Below are 19,654 nucleotides of genomic sequence, written 5' to 3' on the forward strand. Positions count from 1 at the left end.
TTTTTTTTTTGTTTCAACCTTTTAGTCTAGTGGAGTGACTATGCCCATTTGGACACAAAATTAACGTGAGAAGACTTCAGACCACACTGGAAAGAAAAACTGATACATTTCGGAAAATTCACCTTTCCAATGGGGTAGTAATAATACAGATGCTTTCCATTATTTGGGAAGCTCTAAAGCATTAAAAATCCCTTAGGGAAACATAAGCTAAATGTTATTGAACTATTTGTTTGAAAAAGCCCACTACTTTTTAACAGATTTCTAAATGACATTCTCCACATTTGAGGAAGGTACTTGTATGACGGTATTTCAAAATGGTTATGGAAACATGGAATTCAGAGATAAATTTACTTTAGTGCAAAAATTCATTGAAATACATGCAGATTTTTCAAAGTATACACTTTCTATTAACTTTTGGAAGATTCCATGTATAACTGATAAAAAGCTATACCAAGAATTGTACATAATTTAAAAAATACATTCCTAAATAAAAAACTCACCTTTGTTTAAGCCTGCATCATCAGTATGAACTTAGAAAACATGATTCCAGAATAGTCAGCTAGTTTCCAAAATTTTTGAACACAGCTTTCTGGTTTCTTGGATCCATGAAAATTTATCATACATTTGAAAGACTGAAAAAGCAAATCCATCCAACTCACAGTCCCTGTTCACATCGCCTTATTTACCTAGCACAGGGAAGAGACACCCATTCAGCACAGGCCAAAGGAGGAGATCCGCTCTTGGTTTCATGCAGCAAACAGCAGGAAGAAGCAGGGAAGGGACATCTGTCTTGTTGCCGTCCTCTCCTCTTTCATTTCTTCTGCTTAAATCTTCCACACATGACTTAGAGCTCCATTTCAGCCACTCATAGAAACTGATAATAAGTTCAAAGGCAATGTAGTGACTTCTGCTCAGAAATCCTAGCCATATACATTTGGATAGGAAACTTGGATATTTGTTCAAATGGATCACCTAAAGAAGCTCCTCACAGGGGTTGTAAAAAAATAAGCCTATGGATAGTAAATCGGGGTATTATTCTCAGTTCTTCATGCCTTCCTATGCTGAGAGATTATTCATCCACACATTTTTTTGTGATATAGTTTAATAGTTCCTTGCGCCCTTGCACCAGAGTAGGAAAAGTCTATTTCCCTAGTTGTTGATATTTTACTTGGCCATGTGATTTTCTTTAGACACTGGACTTTGTGTGATGTTAAACAGAGTGACCATGTAGAGCCAAGACCTTACAGGCATACTGTGTTCTGCTAGCCTCACTTGGATTCAGCAATCCATAAGAAAAACGCTTGCCCCAGGAAGCTGCTGGTCCCAGATGATAATGACTCATTGAACAGATTCACACTTATAGGAGGCTGGATCTAGATTAGCCCAACAGGGCCTGGCCCATTTCAATGGTGTTGAGCCAAACTACAAGCAATTTGAAGACCCAGGAGCAAAAATAAATATCTATTATAAACCACTTTTTTGCCACTTAGCATTATCGTGGCAATAGTTGACTGATACAATAGGTAAGGAAAAAACTGCCCAAAAGTGAAAGCCCAGCCAAGATTGTAGCTTTGATGTACAAAAATACATTTATTTTCAACAATTTCAAAACCACTGTCTTTTTTTTACAGTAGAAATATTCAAATGGAACAATAAAACCAAGAACAGTATATGTACATATACTGTATATATAGATATGACTCATGCATTTGTATTCCAGTGTTTAGTACAAGTATTGCAATTGTCTGCCCCCTTACCCCTTGAAACAAACCAAAAAAAAAAAAAAAAAAACCCAAAATCTTTAGAAATATTCCTAATACTGATCTATGCTGTAGCCAGCCAGTTTTCTCAATAACACATTCTCTCTGTGTCTCACAAAGAAGAATGTGAACAACATCCCACAAAAATTAACAGGTACAAAATGTGGCCTTTCTTCTCATATATATATACAGTATATCATCCTGTAAAACAAGTGTACTCAGGCTGAGCCTGAAAATAAAAACAATGCTTAGAGAATGGCTTACAGTGACCCTACTGAAAATAACTGGTTAAGTGTGTGAAGGGGCTGAGGTGCTTGAAAAGCAAACAATGGCTTTGAAAGCCATTCACCCCAGAGGCGAACACTACCTTAAGGGAACTGAAGGCAGACATTGGACTTTAAGGAAGTTGTGTACGTCTGACAAGCAAATAGCACAGCTTTGCTACAATCATCTTGGACTAATATCATTAAAGGCTAGACCTCTATTTGGCCTGCACGGTGTGCATGGACTCATGATTCCATCGATGCCACCTGCCTTCCAACCTAACTCTTCTCATGCCAAAAGGCACTCGCAGGGCTGTACCTGGAGCCCAGGAGACGTTTCTCAGCTAAGAACAGCCCGAGAATTCACCATATGCATTCTACATGTCTATGAAATCCAATCAAAAGACCGAAATAGAACAGGATCTTCAGGTCCATTGCCTGCTTTCTTTAGAGACAGTGATTTTCTCAGGCTGATAAATATCCTCAACCTTTTCTTATTAGAGAAGAATCTCTTCATCTTGGTCTCAGTTTGAAGTCCCTAGGGGGCTTCACCTGGTAGGTTCTCCCATCAGAACTAAAATGACCCTCATGTACTATGATGTCACTAGAGTCCTTCCTTAATCAATTGCCCTCAATAAGCCCTCCCCCACCCCTCTATATACATAATCAGAAACCAGCCACAGTGTGGACAGAGATGTCAGTATTGAGTGTGACAGACAGCTGGAGTGCATCCAGAACCTAACATACCAGGCAGGCCTGGGGCTTGGTCAGCTCTGAGGGTGAGTGCGTAAGCCAACACACGCATCTTTTTTCTGTTTTCTTTTTTACTAAACATTAAATTATTTCTTAGGAAATAAAAAGCTATTTACATTGTAATTATATACAATATGCCACCTGTAGCCTCGCTATTGACATGCACGAGGCAGGGCCTCTTTCACAAAGGTGTACACGCTTTCTGTAGCTATGTCCACTCCCCACTAACCTACCTCCTGAGGATCTAACTGGGAAATGGTGTGTGTTGTATGCGTATGCGTAGGGGAGGCTGGGGTCGGGAGGTGATGGGATAGTCATGAAAAGCCAACCCAACTTAAAAAAAAGAAAGAGACCACAAGCAGAGAGTCTTTGCACTGGCAATGACAGAATAAAGCAAGGAGGCTGTGAGAAGATGCATCCTTCTCCCTTAGCAGAAAGACAGTCATTTATTTATTTTTTGTCTCATTCCCTCAGCTAAGAATGCCTTTTTCTCCCAAGCTAAGCATCTGCCTGCTGTTTATGAAGGGGCCCTTGGTAAACAAAAGGTAGAAAAGACATTTTCTTTTTTCCATAATAATAGTAATAATAGTCATCAAAAATAAAACATCAGAAAGGTGGCTGGCCATGTAGCTCCTTGGTATCAAACGCTAGTGCAGTTGGGAATCTCCTTTGTGCTTTCGCTGTTTGCGATGGTGGCGATGCCTCCTGCAGAGCAGAGAAGACACAGGGAAAAGTTATGTAAGTTCTACAAGGGCAGGGATCTTTGTTCTCTTCATTGCAAATTATCGAGTCACCTACAATGGCTGCTTACTAGGAATCTGTTTCAAAAGGCAACGGAATAGTCTCAACTATCAGCTCATTATCTTATCTCATCAATGTTTAAAATATGTCACCTCCCACACTTGCACACAGGCAGGATCAATGCATCGCCATCGTATACTCTACTGACAACAACAGTAATAGCCAACATGCACTGAACACCTTCGATGTGGCAGGCACTGTGCTAACGATATGCCATTCAATTATTAAAGCAATCTTAGCCTAGGTTCTCAGGTACTACACAGAAATAGGGCAGACTCTCAGATATTATTATTCCCTTTTCACAGATGAGGGATACGAGGCACAGAGAAGAAACAAAGCTAGCACGATGGAAAGCAAAAAAATAGACTCAAGGCTATCTGATGCAAGTTCCACATTTGTGTGATTAAAAAATATATATATATAATTAACTTATTTATTTGACAGGGAGAGAGAGAAGGAGGAGTGGGGGTGGGGAGGTGGAGAGAGAGCTCCTGTCGGCTGGTTCACTCCCCAAATGCCAAAACAGTTCATGGGTAGGCCAGGCCAAAGCCAGGAGTCAGAAACTCAATCCAGGCCTTCCAAATGGGTCACAGGAACCCAACTACTCAAAACTCACTGCTACTTCGCAGGGCCTGCATTGGCTAGAGCTGGCATCATAAGTAGGAGCAGGGGATTGAATCCAGGCACTCAGATGCGGGAGTCATCAGTGCTAGGCTAAGTGCCTGCCACCATGTGATTGTCTATAAGGACTCAGAATGCTTTTGCTTTACTGAAAAAAAAAATCCCAGTTGTAATGGTTACCTGGCTTCATCCCTCCTCCACCCCAATCCCAGTGCTTCCAATCTTCATTGACTTATAAGGGAAAAACTGTCGCTTTCACATGGTCCAAGGTGGCAAACAAATTTAAAATCATGGTGATGTTACTGTAACTGGTTACCTTCTCCACCCTTTAGTACAGTGCTGTCTGAAGAGCAGACAAAGTGGGATGGTTGACCACCTGTTTGGAGGAAGAGGACCCAGGAGCGTGGTGGCACAGGCACACATACCTATGACCCGCGTGTCCAGCTCTTTGTCCAGCAGTTCCTCAGGCTCGGTGAAGTCACTGAGAGTGATTTTGGGGGCGTTCTCACTTTGGCTTACTGACCCAATCATCTCCTGCTCCTTGTCGTGTTGGACTTGAGCATAGATGTTAATCCAGGGGATTTTCCTACATGGGGTGGGAGCAAAATTGGATTAAGATCTCAAGGCATGCCAAACTTGGGCAGCTGGAAATGCTATGTGACAAGGAGAGAACATGCTGTTAACAGGAAGAGCCAATGCCAGGGAAAGGTACTGCTCACCCAGAACACTGTGATCATAAGGGCATGGACCAAAGGTGAGCACAGGATGAATCAAACCACAGAACATCTGGCTATACACCTTACACTGGGATGGAAAAACAAGTAGGTCTATAAAAGGTACTGCTATGTTGTTGATTGTTGAGCCACTAAAATGTTTATGATATTAAGTTTGTAAAAGAGCTGGACACTGAGATTCACCAAGTTGTTTCTAGTGAAGACATCTTATTTTGTAGTTGAATCAATTTAATCAACTCACATTGGCTTCTTTTACAAAAAGAAAAGAAATAACAGACTTAGCCACTATTGCAATTTTTACAGCACCTGGGGCCGGCGCTGTGGCGTAACAGGTAAGTGCCGGCATCCCATATGGACGCCGGTTCAAGTCCCGGCTGCTCCACTTCCAATCCAGCTCTCTGCTATGGCCTGGGAAAACAGTGGAAGATGGCCCAAGTCCTTGGGCCCCTGCACCCACATGGGATACCCAGAAGAAGCTCCTGGCTCCTGGCTTCAGATTGCAACAGCTCCAGCCATTATAGCCATCTGGGGAGCAAACCAGTGGACGGAAGACCTCTCTCTCTCTCTTTCTCTGCTTCTCCTTCTATCTGTGTGTAACTCTGACTTTCAAATAAATAAATAGATCTTTAAAAAAACAACAAAATTTTTACAGCACCATCTGCAGGCCAACTGTTTCAAATGCTTTTATGGCAAGTTTCCTCATCTGTTCAAGGGGAATAAAAAAGTTCCCTTTGGGATGTGAAGAGGATTAAGGGAAGCTAAATGCCTTTCTTTAAAGCCATCAGGGTTTGGAAGCAGGAAGCAGACTGGCTTGGGGTTGAAGCAGAAGGCAAGTTTTGATTGAAATCTTCTTGGGACAATCATATCCTGATTATCTCCACGATCTCCTGACTATTCCAGCCTTTGTAGCCTCCATTGAAGTTGTCTAATCCAGGGCTTCTCAAACTTTAATTGGTTTAGGCATCACTCAGGGTCCTTGTTAAACTGCAGACTGTGACTGTAAGGTCTGGACTGAGTAGATTGAGATTCTGGCCTGCTGCCAAGCTCCCCAGTGCTGCCAGTGTGCTGGTCAGTGGGAGCTGCAAGACTCTAATACACCAAGCTCTGCTCTCCACTGTCATAAATATGCAACTATGGGACAAAGTCTATGAAAGAAAGGAAGGATGTACTGGCTTAGGGCAATGTAATAGATGAAGCTGACTGATGTTTTTTCTGCTTTTCTCTCCCACTAGACCAAAAGCCCCTGATGCTAAAGGTCTGTATTTTCTGTCGTCATTGCTGTACACTTGACTTAGCACAGTGCTTGACACATGGTTTGCGTTCATTAAGCATTTCATGAGTGAATGAATGGATGGATGAATGAATTCAATGCCTATTCTCTTTCTGTTTATTCTGTACTATATTCTTCAATGAATTTTACATTTTATCTAGAAGTGATTCTTCTCACCTCACCAAATGATGGGGAAATAGAACTAAAGCCAGACACTTCATAGGTACCATTAAAACTGGTACAGGTACCATTAAAACTTGGCACATCTGATGCCCACGCCAATCCAGAACATTCAATGCATTTCCAAAGCAGAATCACTGAGCCATCCTTGTACAGACCAGTGATATTTCTAAGCTCCTACATTCCCCTCTGTGATCCAATCCCAGTAAGGTAGAATGTGGGGGCATTTACTAACCTTTCCCTACAGTTACTTCAGAAACATGCAGTGTTTCTATCTGTCAGATCCCTAAATGTTTGCTTTCTACACATTAAAGGAGGTACCCCATGACTCCTGCTGTCCTAAACCAGCTTAATATAATTTATAAGAATCCTAAATGCACTGAATATGTGTAAGGCAGTGAACCAGCAGCTTTCTAAATGTGCATAATTTAAAAATGCATGCTGCCTCTTCCTTTATTCTCACTTAAACTTACCTAAGCCTAAGACTTAGATTGATGCTGGTCATAAAACCACATATTACTCACGAATGCTGGGATCAACTGTCATATTTATCAGGTGCTGGGGGGTGGTCAAGCCATTCCTAATCAGAGCAGTCTGTGTACTTGAGAGTTCTAATCAGAGTCCATCACTTCCCTTTTCCTGAGTTGCTAATGAGGCCTATGAGGATTTGGATAAATTTGCCCTTAAGAAGATCATTCACTTTATTTCAATCTCGCAGAAAACCATTTAAACTCAGGCATATTTTCATCTTTTTTTAAATAGATAGTTGGGAGGGAATAAATTTTATACCACGATTTGCAGCATTTTAAAAAATTGCCAAGTTGCTTTTCATTTCTTAGCATGCCTGCTTGCAGAAGTGTTGGAATGTAAGTCAAATCTGAACTTCATGTTTGGCTTTGAAAATGGAGGGAAGCAAAGAGATCAAGGGATGTGTTTTGGGCCTTACAACCATACAGGTTTAAATGAGAGCAGTAAGATGGAGATGCCCTTCACCTAATACATAAGCAAGCAAACAGAAACAACTGCCATTGTACTTATTTTCTCTAGCGAGGATGAGTATAAAAAAACCTGGGGGAAGAAATTTAGAGAGCAATATGGGCTTTGAAACTATAATGAACGTTCTACAAAAAAAAAAAAAAAAAAAGATAGGAGAACTATAAGAGCTCAAATGTTTTCCTGGATAACCAAGAAAATAAGATCTACAGACACAGAAAATCTGTTAGGCAATTTTCAGAAAATGAAAGCCATGTCATATTTTACTGCCAGGGACATCAGCAAACAGCAGTCAGCATTCAAGAGCAAGATGGCACGAGAGGCAGGGCAAAAGTTCCTGCAAGAAGCCTGGGCTTGGGGTAACCCTCCTTAAGTCACCACTTGGGATCTGGAGATCATTTTCAGTGGTTGGTACATAGTAGGCCCTCAATAAATGCTTGTTGAATGAATGCACATTTTAATTAATTGATGCTGGTGATTAAAGACCGTAGTTTGGGTTTTGAAAATGTAGTGTGACCAATAATCTGGAGAGAAAAAACAGAATGTTCCTTCACTTAGTCTGTAACGTTCAATACAGTGAGTAATCCAAGGCTTCTCAGACGTTAATGGTTTAGGCATCACCCAGGGTCCTTGTTAAATTGTGGACTCTGGACTGAGTGTGGTTATTTAAGTTGAATGTAAATAAAAAATTCAGTCCCAAAGTCACATCAGAGGCCACGTTTTAGTACAGATGTTGGAGACTTTATATCAGTGCAGAACCTGGTATTTTAAGTACCTGAAAGGATCACTGGAGGACAGGTTGAGAGCGTAGTGGGAAGGGGAGAATAAAGCACCCGTACCATGGATCTCCTCCAGAACCTAACAGTACTGTCTTCAGGGCCTAGCAAGACTCCAAGGACTAAGCTGATGCTACCAAAACTCATCTGGCAACAATTAATTTAATCAACTAACATTTTACCTTGCTTAAGCTTCCTAAGAAGCACATTTCTATGCCACAAGTATATTGAAGTCTACTACGTGCCAGTTTATGATCCAGAAGCCATCTCTGGGAGGCTTGTTCTTTGTCATTTATAAATAGTCGAGCTTTGCTGATTATTAACTACGTGCCAATTATTACACTGAAACCACACAGTAAACATGCAAGGTGTTATGATTTTCCACATGTGAAAACTGAGCCTTAGAGAAGCAATTACAATTGCTCAAGTTTACAAATGCTAAAAATTAAAACTGCACCTGTCTGAGTTCAGAGTTCATGAATTTATTCAGTACACTTCCTGGGAAAAGGGCTACCTAATTTTAATATTGGTATAGAATCACTCAGTTTTTTTGTGTTTATTAGCTATTCTTTTATATCACCACTTTGCCAACTTCAATAGTAACTTCTGAATACATGTGCAGTTCAGATTTCCTGGTCAATTTCCCTTTAGACACAGGAAAAAGAGGGAGAGGCACAAAGGTTGAATATGTTTAGCACACAAATTTAAACAGATATGGGATAGCTACAACACCAGATAGGAAGGTGTGTGTGTATGTGTGTGTGTCCATCCATCCATCTGTTTATCAGATTTCAACTATTTAACCACAAAGAATGGGTATTGATCTGCAAAAAACAAGTCTGGAATGTTTGAGACCTTACTTCAGAAATCTGGGTGAGGTGTGAAAACCTTTTTTCCTTCTCTTGAGGAAAACACAGATTTCACAGGCTAGCTCTATTTCCTTATTTCACCTGTATCTTGTGGGGGTTCTGATTCTTACATGCATTTCTTCCCTGACACTCCACCACCATTCCTGCTTTCCCCCAGTGCCAAGAAGAGCATCAGGGAGGATTAATGCAACATTCCTGGGACAAGTTTAGCGATGTGGCTTATGAGAACATTCATCTGCAACGAATGTAGTCCTGAGATAAAATCTGAGCGGCAACAACACATACCTCTTGAACTTGTAGATCAAAAACACGGCCAAGCCGACAAACACCACGGACAGGAGCATGAGCATGGCTGAGCTGCTGTGCCCAGTGCTGGAGTCCACCAGTGGAGCTGCAGAGAAAGAACAGGCATGTCCACTGGCTGCTATCAGTGACAGGGAGTGCCCAGTGGAAAAAGGGGGGCTGACTGGCTGCCATCTTTATTTCTTGACTTGCAAGCTAGCTGGGATAGGGAGATTGGCTTCTGTGACGAGAATGGTATCCTACATCCCAGCTCCTTATGCAAAATAAGTCCTCTGTCCTGCCTGGAAAAACATGTCAGTCTTAGTATAAGGTGAAAAGCATCCTACTTGGGGGAGTAGAGGGAGGACTGGGGTGCTCTTTTTCTCATCCACCTGGCTTGCCTGGCAGCATGATGAGTCACCCTTTGGGAACTTTGTGTTAAATACTAATGCCAGATTTCCTTCTCTTGCTCTACACTGTTCTTGTGAAAGCTCGCTGGACAGGAACTTCTGGACCCTCCATATATGGAAAGTGGACCATTAATAAGTCGGCTGTCCCGGAGAGCCAGAGGGGATGCCCGATATGACATACTTTTTTTGAAAATATCCTTTATAAATTAACTAGAGCTGGTCCCTGTTTCTACATAGAGTCACACACTGGAGGTTGGAAGGTGGTTTTAAAGGTACCTGATCTGACCTCCCAACTGGACTCACAGAATTAGTGAGTCACAGAGATTGGAGAGCCTGAGGACTGGCTATCTGATGCAACCCCATAGTTGAAGTTCAAAAGGGCAGATGGATGAAGGAAGGAAGGAAGGGAGAGAGGGAGGAAGGGATACTTAACATAGTTTTTCTCCAAGAATATCCAAGGATTAAATGACCAAGGCTTAGAAAGTCTTGGTGCCACCGAGAGGAGGGCTCCACAGAGACAGGAATCATCTTTCAGATCTATCACTACACGGAAGTCCCCTGTTACAAACCATTTTCATGCACTGATGGGAAGTGTTGGATGATCCCCCCCTCCCCTTTCTCTCCAAGATAACAGAGCAGCATAACCCTTTGCCCCTGACTCCCAGTAGACACTCACCTAATGTTAGCTGTGTGACGTACACAATGACTTGGACCCCTGGCTTCAGCTCAAACTGGACCAAGTTTTGGTTTAGAGCATTAAATAGTGTCTCTGCAATCTGGAAAAGAGAGAGAGCGAGCCTGCATGGGAAGATGTTCGTTCACTGGTAAGAAACCAAGGAGAGCAACCGCCAAAACCCAACCACGTTCAGTCAGGGAAGAGGAGATTGGAACATCTTTATTAATTTGGTGCCCATAGCTCTGTGAAACCAAGCAAGTAGTTAGTATTGCTTGCTTATACTGGGGAGGAGAGTGAGACACAAAAAGGCATGTCTACAATCACCTGGTGAATTGTTTTATTCAACTCCTAGTCCAGGGCTCTTTCATCCAAGCCTTTATCATTGGGACCAATGACAGCGAGCCACCCCTTCATTAGTTCTTTAATCTGATCAAGTAACACACAGGGTATGAGGCCCCTGCCAGGATGAAAGGAAGCACACAGGTACCCCAACCCATCCCTCAGCTTTTTCTATCTTAGAGACAATGGGAGGCAAACATCAAAGCAGAAGCTGTTTCCTTTTATACGCTAATTTTTCCTCTTTACTTTTCCCCCAGCAAGTCTCAGAACATATAACATCGATTTAATCACTCTGTAATTCCCACATGAAAGCCGAAGCACACTTGGGCTGTTGTCCCTAACTCTTATCTCGGGTACGTGCCTTAATACCACAGCTGCTATTCATCACCCTAATTACCTATTTATCTAAATGGATGGATATTGTGGCTTCCAAATATAGTTCACACATGCCACTTGCTATTGCAGAATAAAGAGGTCTTGTAAAACTGATGTGTGCATTGAGAAGCTCAATTTATATCTGACCACATTCAATAGGCATATCTGCAATGCAAGGAACTAGTTCATTTTCCAGAGAAACCAACCACTGTGGCATCTATGCTGCCTGAGGGCCATAGATGGACACAGGGACACGGTGACAACTGGATGAGTGCTCAGAGAACAGGGAGGACAGTACGATGATGACCTCCTACAGTGAATCAAATGCATTTGATTCATGCCAATTTTGGGCAGCTTTGTTCTCACTTATTCTTACTTCTCCTAATGTAGCATCATAGGCGGGCAAGGAGGAGTGAGACGGCACAGCCAGTGAGGCCCAGAAGCAGAAGCTAGCCTGAGAAACACTGGCTGGCCACCTCCTGCAGTTCCAGGGAGGGGTGGGGCTCACAGGAGCTATATGCGCATTTGATAAGGACAGTAAATCACAACCCCTTTCAGAAATACTGCCTCCTTAGTCAAAGCAAGATGAGGCAATTCATCTCTCTCCAAAGAAACACAGTCAAACACAGTTCATTTTCTCGCCAGGAGCAGAACTTAAATTGACCAGGCTCTCTAGGAACAGTGCGGTTTAAAAACAAGAAGCACATATTCCCAGAAATAGATAAGGACGTAGATTTCATTCCCTTTCTCTCCCAGGGCAAGGTGCAGAGATGCCATCCCAAGGCTGCAGGGGGCAGGGGCGCTGTGTCTTCCTCTATGGCAAACACTACAGCCTACCTGCATTTGTGTTTACTCTGGGGACGGCTAGTTGTTCTTTACAACGCTGGTGCTGGGCAGAGTGACAGGAGGATGGGTCAGTCGGGGAGAACCTGGCTCCCCTTCTAGCTGGTGACAACCGTGCGCTGGGAATGCAGGGAGCAGGAGAGTCTCATTCACATTTGCTCGCACTTACTTGTTCCAGGTCCCCTTCATTGCCTTTCCTCCTCTCTGTCAAGTTCTTAGGTGGGAGAATGAAGAGCTCTGCTGATGTAGGGAGGCCAGGGAAGACAGCAACAAGGATCTGGTCTTCCGGGACGCTGGTTACCTAAGAAATGTTTAGATGCTAGAGGGAGGTCCTGGGAACCAGCCCTCCCCAAATCTGCATCAAGGAGCAAAGCATTCCCGGCTACCAGGCTCATGTGAGTTTTTACAAATGCAGCATTTTAGGCTCCCCTCTGAGTATACTTCTGAAAGTTCATGCAAAACAGAAGTTTAAAAATGTTTATTTTGATGCAAAAAACATTTTTCAAATCCATGCATAGCTTATTCATAATACACATTTTCCATACACTGTTTGAAGTTTTCTTATATGCATGGATTTAAGAAATATTTTGCACAAAATTAATATTACCTTTTAACTCAACATTGTTATGAACTCTTGGAAGTCCTATCATTTACATTTAGGCTTTCTTTGAGTTTTGCTTGAGGACTGTTAGGTAAAGACCTGTAACCTTCACTACCTCCTCTCTTCTTACATTTTGACGGAACTTAAAGTAGCACTACAACTTGTTTTCAAAACACTCCTTGCTGGGAACACTTGTGAAAGTCCCTCCCCTATTTCCCATTTTTCTGCACCAAGAGGACAAGACCTTTTGCTAAACTTGAAGCAGACTGGTTACAAATGCGGAACAAGCAGGTATAAGCAAACATGGGAATGGCAAATGAAAAAGCAAAGTAACATTTCTACTTATTGAAGGTGTGTGTTTTAAAAGAGGCTGAAGTGAGGAAGTTCCCTCATTTGTTGCTGGCAGCACTCAAAGTCAATGCATGCTGTCCATTTGCTCTCCAAAAGGCCAGAAAAATACTGACAACTTTCATTCAGTCATTGCGACTTGGTGCATTTGTCCCAAAAACCATATGACAGAAAAAAATGGAAAAGTATTTATAGTAGCAAATAAATTAAAAAACTCAAACATTCAAAAGAGTTAAGTAGAGATTACTAACACCAGCTAGAAAAAAACCAGTCCACCATGAAGATGATCATGCATACCCAGAGGCAACATGACACCTGCATTGTGCTCAATTTCCTTACAGTCCTCCTTACAACTCTATAAAAACACGATGGCCTAGAATTAAAAATATACACTCATCATTGTTACAAGGCTGAGAGTATGAGTGAATTGTTCTATCCCTGAGTGCTGGGTAAAAGGGCTGTATTGCTTTTGTGAGAAAAACCTGAAAGTAAGCCATCATCAGAAAGCAAATTCCTGAAGCAGACAGGCACACCTTGACTTCTCTTCCTGCAGTTGGCTCATCTGTTCCCCCAGGTGCCTCCTGAAGGTATTTTACCCAGAACAACACCTCTCTTGCCCATCCAAATATTACATGGAATTTGTGAGTCAGCTGAAATACCCACCTCCTCCAATATGCCCTCCTTGACTCTGCCCACAGTGAGCTTCCCACCCACACCATGTCCATCACATTACAGAGACCTCGATCAAGTCTGCTGGGACACATGATCACATCTGTCTACACAGTGTAGTCCTTTCTCTAATAGGTTCCCACTGCGTGTTTCCCTAGACAGTCCTGGGAGCCTTTGTGGCTACCTTGCTGTTCCCAAAGATGCTCTGCACAGTAGAAACTCAGGAAGTTGTTTCTACCTTGAATGGAAACAGAGGAGTTGGCTGTTTCCCATTTGCTCAGCTCTGATTCCTATCTAGGCCTAGACTTATAGATTTGATTCTCAGGGATATGAAAAAGGAAAGTGAGAGAGCCAGCTGAAAGGAAGAAAACTGTAGCAATCAGAGGCCTAGAAAGTTGATCCTTGGGTAGCTGGAAGTCCCTGTGCCTAAGTCCATGGGCAAGAAAGCCTTATCCTAACTCGGGATAGCACGTCTCAAAGACCAGACAAAGAAGCAAAGTACAGAGAATCACCCAATGGAGAGAAGAAAGGGCAAGCCTATCAGTATCTTGGCTGGTGTGTCCCTCTGTCCCAGGGTAAAGTGATTGCAGAGATTATCAGTCAATCAAGCACTTGGGAGGGACTTTGGAGTTGGGTATCTAGATTCACTTAGTCCTTCCAAAGGGGTATGACTATGGTTGGTCTATGTGAGACTTTGGGCATACACTTTATCTGACTTGGCTCATTAGTATTATTTAGCAGTAGTGCTTTTCATCAGTACCAAGTTATTTCCCAAAAAGCTAGTACAAGTTTAACAATATAACCATACAAAATGCAACACCAGCCTGGATGCCTTGCAAAGACCTAAGCTAGGGTCTGAAGATTTGTGTCCCCCTGATGCATATGTTTAAATCCAATCAGCAATGTGACGGTAATAGGAGGTGGGATGTGTGGGCCATGGTTAGGACACAAGGGTAGACCCTTCTGAAGGGGATCAGTGCCATTCTAAAAGAGGCCAGGAAAGCTGCCTGCCCCTTCCACCATGTCAGGATTCAGCGAGAAGTTTCCACGCATCAATCAGAAAACCAGCCTTCATCAGACACCAGGCCTTCGATGTTGGACTTTCCAGCCTCCAGAACTGGGAGGAATGAATGTTGTTTGTAACTCACTCGGCCTCTGGCGTCTGGTACAGCACTCTGAGTAGACCAAGATAGCATCTACTACACTCTAAGCTTCATCCTCTATGAACAATCCCTTTATAAAAAGTTTGGCACTGAAGTTTCTCTCCTACACAACTAACCTCCCGACCTCTACCCCACAGACATGCTCTTCTAGGATGCTCCTTTATTTCTTTATTCTGCTTCCTTTCCATCAACCCTGTAGACTCTATCTTCTCGGGGTCTTTCTCCTCCATCTTGGGTAGGATCAGCAGTCCTGTCTGCCCTGCCTCCACGCCTCCTGGAGGGAGTGTAACAACCTTCACAGCCTCAGCTCTCAAACCTCTTCCTCCAGCAGGACCCTCTGTGTGATATCCAGACCACATTTCCCACATTCCTGGTCACCTGCAACCATTCATATCTCATGTGCGCCAAAGTCATATAAAATAGATCAAAGCATTACTGTTCCTGAAGCAAGTTTCTCCCACACAGTCACCAACTTGATTAATGACAACACCATTTCCCACCCACCGCTGCAGTCAGGAAGCCACCCCCTCCCTCTTAGCCACACTACATTTTTTAAAGTCAGCAATTCTATTGTTTAACATGGAAAGCAGACTTTACTACTCTTCTTTGGAATCTTATTATGTCTAGGTAGACAACTGCAGTGGTCTATTTTTTTAATGTAGCTGTTTATTATTTATTTGAGAGGCAGAAAGACATGGGGTGGGGGACAGAGAGGGAGAATAACAGGGAGGAAGGGGAGATAGGGGAGAGGGAGAGGAAGAGGGAGAGGGAGAGGGAAAGGGAGAGAGAGAGAGAGAGCCCATTCAGTGGTCCACTACCCAAATGCCAGCAACAGCTGGGAACAGACTGGGTCTGGACCAAAGGTGAGAACCAGCAACTCAATGCAGATCTCCCACATGCGTGACAGGAGCCCAATTACTTGATCCATCACTGCTACCTCCCTGGGTCTGCATTAGCAAGAAGGTGGAGTCAAAAGGACAGGGTCAGGTATGAACTGAGGTACTCCAATGCAGCAAGTGGGTATCTTAACCACTAGGCTGATAACCTGCCCCTGCAGAGGTCTTTAGACTGGCATTTCTTTTTCCCAAAATTTCTCCTCAACCCTATTCTCTTCCCAGTCCTACTTCCAGGCCTCTGAATGATGCCCTTTATGGGTAACTGAGCAGCATTGTCTTATTATATAAAAATTATGCATCCACAGTATTCGCTTCTCTATAGCATATATGTCATTTAGCTTCTCACACCACCCATTGTATGACCTAACCATCCTAGCTCCGCTCTAACCACACTTGCCCATGTAACCTATGCATTGCTGCACTGTACTTCCTCCATTTCCTGAATATATTGTACTCTTTCAATATATGGCTCTGCATATACTGTTCATTCTACCTGAAAGATACCATCCCCACCTACTAATTAACATTTATCCTTCCCAGCACAGTTCAGATATTCCTCCCAAAATCATTCTGATAGTTCAGTAAGTATTTCTTGAGTCAAAAGTCTTGGCTAAGCCTATACTTCCCTAAATAGAACAAATCACAATTTTCCCCATACTCCTTGGAGATGCTGGCCATGCCTCTACCGTATATCTAATTGCATATTAGTCTTGTTTCTAAAATCAAATAGACTGTGTTTTATTCATCATTATATTCCAATGTCTAGCTCTGATAAAATGGTTAACAAAATCCTTACACTTTCTCTAAGGCAAATCTGACCTTGGGTTAACTCAATAACTCTATTATCCTGCTGGAGTGCTCTATTTCCTGGCCTGTAGCCTTCAGGTTAATAAGAACTCCTTGGTAGACAAAGGGCCAGCTATGTGCACTATATTTCTACAAACTCAGTGAATGGCCTAAGCACTAGTTCATTAAGGGAATCAAGGCCATGTCTCAGAAAAAGTCTGGGAAAAACATTGGGCCAATTTCCGTCTTCCAGTTCTAGACTGTTCTCTCTCTCTCACCCTCTCCTTCCCTCCTTTTCTATTCCATCTTCTCCCCCCTTCCTCTCTTTTTCCTTCCCTCCTTTCTTTCCCTGCTTCCTGACTTTTCAGCCTCTATTCTCTCCCTGTACCTTTAATTTTACAGAGAAGTCATCCTCCTCTAACTACAGAATGCTGGTGTTAATCCACAAAAACATATTCCACGTGTCATTATTGTCATTATCTAGTTCTTTCCTTATCTGCAAAGATTTAAGCAAAGATAAAGCCAACTTACTTTAATAAGAGCTCTCTTTATGACATTGCCAATGTCTTGCCTCCACTCAGGAATGTCAGGATTGTGGTAATCCAGATTAGGAGAGAATGACAAGAGCTGGGACTGGAAGTATTCTGCAAGAGAGAGAGTGAACCAGTGAGCTGAAAGAGGGAGTGACAGGCGAGGGACTCTATAATTGCTGTGTCTTGGGGATTCTGCTCTGTTATATGACTTTAACTTTAATTCCTTATTTTCAGCTCAATTCTTGGCTTCTGAAAGTAGAATTTGGTGACTGAAAGCACATTTGTGCTCATTTGGCTAGTTCCTAAGATCTTAAACTTTTTTTCTTTTGAATAATATTGTCTGAAGTGAAAGATACGGATGAAACCCCAGAAGGAGATTTCTGCTGCTGTCTATGGTGTCCTGCTGAGCGACAAATGTGTTAACAATCTGGGCTTGGTTGCAATGGAATCTTTTCACTTCTCCTTCCCCCAGTGCTTGTGTCCATCCTGATAGAAATCACATCAGAGGATTCAAAAGGAGGCTGAAATGTTTTATCTGGGGTGTGGATAGTTTCTTAACCCGGTTGGTGAGGTCACAGTTTATTTGCTAGGTGGAAATACATAAAGCTTAACTCATAATTGTTACATTTTTTCTTGTAAAAATTATACTTCAACAAAAACATCCAATTTAAAAAATACCTGCCCAATGTAGAACCTGAGTAAAAGGTTTGCAGAGTTGTAGGGAAAGGATATTGATGAAGAAATATGATCTGAATTTAACCCTCCAAAAAACCCACAGTGATAGTGGCTATGTCTAGGAACCTGGCAGGTTGTGTGAGGTAGCAGTAGAAGCACAGCTGATTGCATTAAAAAATAATTTATAATCCACCATAGAGAACAGGGTGGGGACCCTCTTGACTGTGCTCCTGCCCTTCTACAAGCTTATATTCTTAGCCTCATTACCAAGCATTAGCAGGCAATGATGTTAGAAACTCTGACAACCACGAAAATGCATCTGTTCTATGTAGGTCTTCTGATTACTTGAGCTATCTGTTCTACAAGGGGGGGGGGGGACCATGACTTCTTCAGCTTTTGAAACCTCTCGTCTCCATCGACCAAAAAGTATTGTGAATACCTTGGCAGGGCATCAGATCTGACTCCTTCTATTTCCTGCTTAGCCTTCCTTCAACTTAGGATGCGCGTCTCTGTTTAATGAGAACCCCACATGGATAGTGGTTCAGATACACTGCAGGGGACAATACCTGTGTGTGCTCTGCTTCTCTTCTAAACTCAGCCTCTCTACCCTGCAACAAGATAGGAGGTAGGCTTGGATCCCTCCTGGGGAACTTCACAATTTTCAAACGGCCTGGGGAATTTACAAATCATCTGTGATTGGCATTGGGGTAGATGGGAGGAATGGGCCAGGTAGGAGGGAGCATCATAGGACAATTTGCAGAGCTTACCATGAACGGCAATATCTTTTGTGTCCTGGATAAGGGCATTCCCGGCAGCCACTTGCACTGTGATGGTGTTGGTTCCTTCAGCAGGGAAAGTGAAGGAAATGCTGCTGTCCAAGGTGATGAGGGGCTGTAAGAAGGAGAGGTGACAACACTCATTTAGTCTTATGTCGGATATCAGATTTTCCTACTTTCCTGTAAATCTCAAAATGCCACAAATGTGCATAGCAGATTAGATCCCTAGGGATTCTAACTTGAAAAGGGAAAAAAATAACTTTAACAGCTTCTTAAGACTGATTTTTCTCCTAGTATCTAGGAAGAATATTAATACATTTGAAACACATTGGGAAGTGTTAATCTCAAGGTAGGGTAAGACTGTACAACCTAGGTATCCCATGGCATTCTGCTCCCTCCCTTGCGGCAAGTAGAAACAGCTTTTGTAGTCTGTTCCTCTTGCTCTGGGAATAGAAGATCATTTCTGTTCTCCCCTCAATACTTGGGGTCACTGTGCATTCTACCCACACTGTCAGATCTTTTAGAAAATTTATCACATTTTACTTATTTCTGCATCACTCACCCAAGGAACATTGCTTTTTAAATAACAGAAAATATGTGTAAGTTAGATGTATGGTCACACTACTCACTTTTCATTATATTTTCTCTGTGTTTTCTATTGCAAGGCTTTTTTCATTTTTAATAGGTTGGAAATAAACAAAAATCTATTTGTAACTACTTTTTAAGCTCTGTTTCTTTTTTCATCCCTGATCACAACAGATAGGAATCATAAAAATAGAGAAATAGAATAATTCTATTTTTCTGCTGGGAATTAGGATCTTGATAAAAGCTGGTTTTTCTATCAGGAAGAAGAGAGTGCCAATGTTGACACTGAAGAGCCATTATCAAGCTTTTGTCCTCTCAGGCTCTCTGCGACTTGGAAGGTAAGACATAATAGTTGGAGGCTTATCTAAGGCAGCTGATAGAGATTTCACGAGCACAGCTAGTAGGCTCTCTCTCCTCTCTGTGTCAGGATAAGAACAGGATAGAGTCATGATGAGCCAGGTGGGGAGCATAGGTTTGACCTTTTAAGGAGTAGGCGTGGACCAGGACTCACACAGCACACCTGCACATGGCACGGATGCATGACACAGAACCCTGCAGAGGCGCCACTGCTGGACTGAAATTTCTTTCCAGATAGAATCTTCAACTGAGCTTCTGAAAAAATAATTCAATTTCTTCTGCTTTAAAATTCTATAGTTCTATTTTATGATCAGGCTGAT

At 42.4% G+C, this 19,654-nt stretch overlaps 1 protein-coding gene across 1 annotated transcript in view; it reads right to left on the reverse strand.

Moving 5' to 3' along the window:
• Positions 1 to 3,416: 3,416 nt before the first annotated feature.
• SORCS3 (sortilin related VPS10 domain containing receptor 3) overlaps positions 3,417 to 19,654 on the reverse strand; it is a 638,451-nt gene continuing 622,213 nt past the window's right edge. The window contains exons 21-27 of the mRNA XM_062214350.1: positions 18,384 to 18,507; positions 16,940 to 17,052; positions 12,115 to 12,246; positions 10,389 to 10,488; positions 9,306 to 9,411; positions 4,624 to 4,784; positions 3,417 to 3,481 (exon numbers count right to left, since the gene is read on the reverse strand). Coding sequence (XP_062070334.1) covers positions 3,417 to 3,481; positions 4,624 to 4,784; positions 9,306 to 9,411; positions 10,389 to 10,488; positions 12,115 to 12,246; positions 16,940 to 17,052; positions 18,384 to 18,507 — 801 coding nt within the window. The remainder of the gene's footprint in view (positions 3,482 to 4,623; positions 4,785 to 9,305; positions 9,412 to 10,388; positions 10,489 to 12,114; positions 12,247 to 16,939; positions 17,053 to 18,383; positions 18,508 to 19,654) is intronic.

This window comes from Lepus europaeus, chromosome 17 (assembly GCF_033115175.1).
Source record: "Lepus europaeus isolate LE1 chromosome 17, mLepTim1.pri, whole genome shotgun sequence".
Taxonomy (NCBI): domain Eukaryota; kingdom Metazoa; phylum Chordata; class Mammalia; order Lagomorpha; family Leporidae; genus Lepus; species Lepus europaeus.